The 2,327-nt window shown below is 54.7% G+C and overlaps 1 protein-coding gene across 1 annotated transcript; it reads left to right on the forward strand.

Annotated features, from left to right (window-relative positions):
* Nucleotides 1-597: 597 nt before the first annotated feature.
* Nucleotides 598-2,209, forward strand: VOLCADRAFT_100625 (uncharacterized protein; the record flags this gene model as incomplete). The annotated part of the gene is made up of 4 exons (XM_002959173.1): nucleotides 598-868; nucleotides 1,010-1,167; nucleotides 1,766-1,816; nucleotides 2,156-2,209. The coding sequence occupies 4 exons, from the start codon at nucleotides 598-600 to the stop codon at nucleotides 2,207-2,209; spliced, it is 534 nt and encodes a 177-aa protein (XP_002959219.1).
* Between the last annotated feature and the right edge of the window lie 118 nt (nucleotides 2,210-2,327).

The following is a 2,327-nucleotide window of genomic DNA, read 5'->3' on the forward strand; positions in this document are numbered from 1 at the left end:
ATGGTGATGAACAACCGTTGATGTGCCGAGATGTTGTCGTGGGATCGAGCCGGCGACTGCGGCTCCCACACGGTGACAGAGATAGCACGATGATACAGCACGACGAAGCACGACGAGCCGAGACATGGCTAGTGGGGTGCGCGGTCTCAATGGAAATAAAAAAAACGCGGTACATGACCCAGCGAACACGACCCGCGGGTCAGGTTGTGTTGCACATCACACTTCGGTGCGCATTGTGTTTCTATTCCTTGCTATTCTTGCTATCGTTTCTACTCACTGCTATTCGTCGTTTCTATTCATTGCTACTGCTTTGCAACGTGGACTGACCTTGTATCGTGTAGGACGTGCAGACGAGGATGGCGATGAATAGCCATCGATGGCGATGAACAACCGTTGATGTGCCGAGATATTGTCGTCTGGCGAAAATCGGTTAGCGAGCCGATGCATGTAAAGAGGCCAGCTTCGCGAAATACCGCGCAGCTTATGTCGGCAGCGCAACTAGTCTACAACCGCCAGCTTTAAAGCAACCGCATCTGAAGATAAGTAAACCGGATGTGTATATATGCGGTGCAGTTATATTGTAGCGAGCCAACGTCCATGAACAAAACAGCTTCACAAAATGCCGTACAGCCTACACGGACAACATTGGACAAGCACTGCACAGTTCAGTGCGCGTCAAATTGCGTGGTTCGGTGTACGTTAAATTGCGCATTGAATTGCATGTTTAATTGCATGTCGAGTTGTGTGGTGGGTTGCGTGTTAAAATGCGCGAGTCGGCGCATGTCAAATTGCGCAGTGCGGTGCAGCCAATGTTTTGCGATTTGCGTGTTAAATCGTGGTGCGGTACGGTGCAGTGTGGTGCGGTGCGGTAAGCGGTCCTGAACGAAAAAACAAAAAAAACTCACGCACCGGGATCGAGCCGGCGACCGCGGTTCCCATTCAGTGTCGGAGCTAGCGCACACCACAAGCGGTGAGCACCGATGCTCCGGGGCGCATTGCGCGGGTCCAGGTGTGGTGCGGTGCGATGCACTGCCACACGCAGTGTGGCGCGGTGCGGTGCAACGCGGTGCAGTGCGGTGCGGCGCGGACACCGAAGCGGTGCACGGCGATGCTCGGGGGCGCATTGCGCGGGCCCAGGCGTGGAGCAGTGCAGTCCGGGACGACGCGGTGTGCAGTGCACGGTCCAGAACGAAAAGAAATGAACAATAAACGACGACGACGCGAAAAACGAACCACGCGACGACGAAGGCAGCGCTCCCGAACGAAAAATATAAGAAAGCGGGCGCCGGGCGACGAAGCGAGCGAGCCGCAACGTAAACGTAGAAAATGGACATAAGACGCGCCGGCACCGGGATCGAACCTGCGACTGCGATTCCCACTCGACGTCGGAGCTAGCGCACCCAACGAAGCAGCGCACGGCCATGCTCCGAGGCGGCTTCCGCGGGCCCAGGTGTGGTGCGGTGCGGTGCCATCCATAGTAGTCCGGTGCGGCGCGCTGCGCCGAACGAAACAACAAAACCGCAAAAAGCGGCGACGACGACGGGGCGCGAACCGGCGACCGTGGCTCCCAAGCGGCGACGGAGCTAGCCTAAAAGCTGCGGCTCCGAAACCGCGCACGACACGGCGAAAAACGCGAAAACAGCAGCAACTCCGAACAGACGGACGGACAGCAAAGTTGGGGTAAGGTCTCCGTCCCGATGACGGAACGACTACGACGATAATAATAACGTCACACACAACACACCGACATACATGCGGGTGACAGGCGCATGCATGCATCACGTTCTCCGCAACCCTCCCCAATGAGCAATATATGGTGAGCAATTTTATATTCGTAACTGCTCCTATCCGCCTGTACATTTCCGTCGCATTTCAGCAATGCCTTTGCTCACTTTGCAGGTTTCGTGGTCCCTCACCCTTGGGAAATTTGTGCTGTATCCATGGCTGCCAAATCGGATGCCTGAACACCAGCTCATAACTGGGAGCTCCAGAGCTAGTCTCGACATTATTTTCCATTATGAAGCCCTCAATAGGTGCTGTTGAAAAGGTGACCTGTGTGGTATCCTGGTTACCAAGGGCCAGCATACCCTGCCAAAAACTCAGACGCAATCAGTACTAATCAGCATGTGCTGTACTTCGTGTTCAACCTGTACAGGTTGCACATGTGCACCTCTTTTTTTACAAGTGCCAAGTCTGGATGCTGGCATGAGCACTTCACTGTTCATTGGTCAGCTGGGCTAACCAGCAAATAAACGTGTTGGAACTGGCAGTCTTGGCTGCTGGCACACCAGCACTTACAGTAAGTGGTTGCTTGTTGATGTGGTGGT

The sequence above is a fragment of the Volvox carteri genome (assembly GCF_000143455.1).
Source record: "Volvox carteri f. nagariensis unplaced genomic scaffold VOLCAscaffold_131, whole genome shotgun sequence".
Taxonomy (NCBI): domain Eukaryota; kingdom Viridiplantae; phylum Chlorophyta; class Chlorophyceae; order Chlamydomonadales; family Volvocaceae; genus Volvox; species Volvox carteri.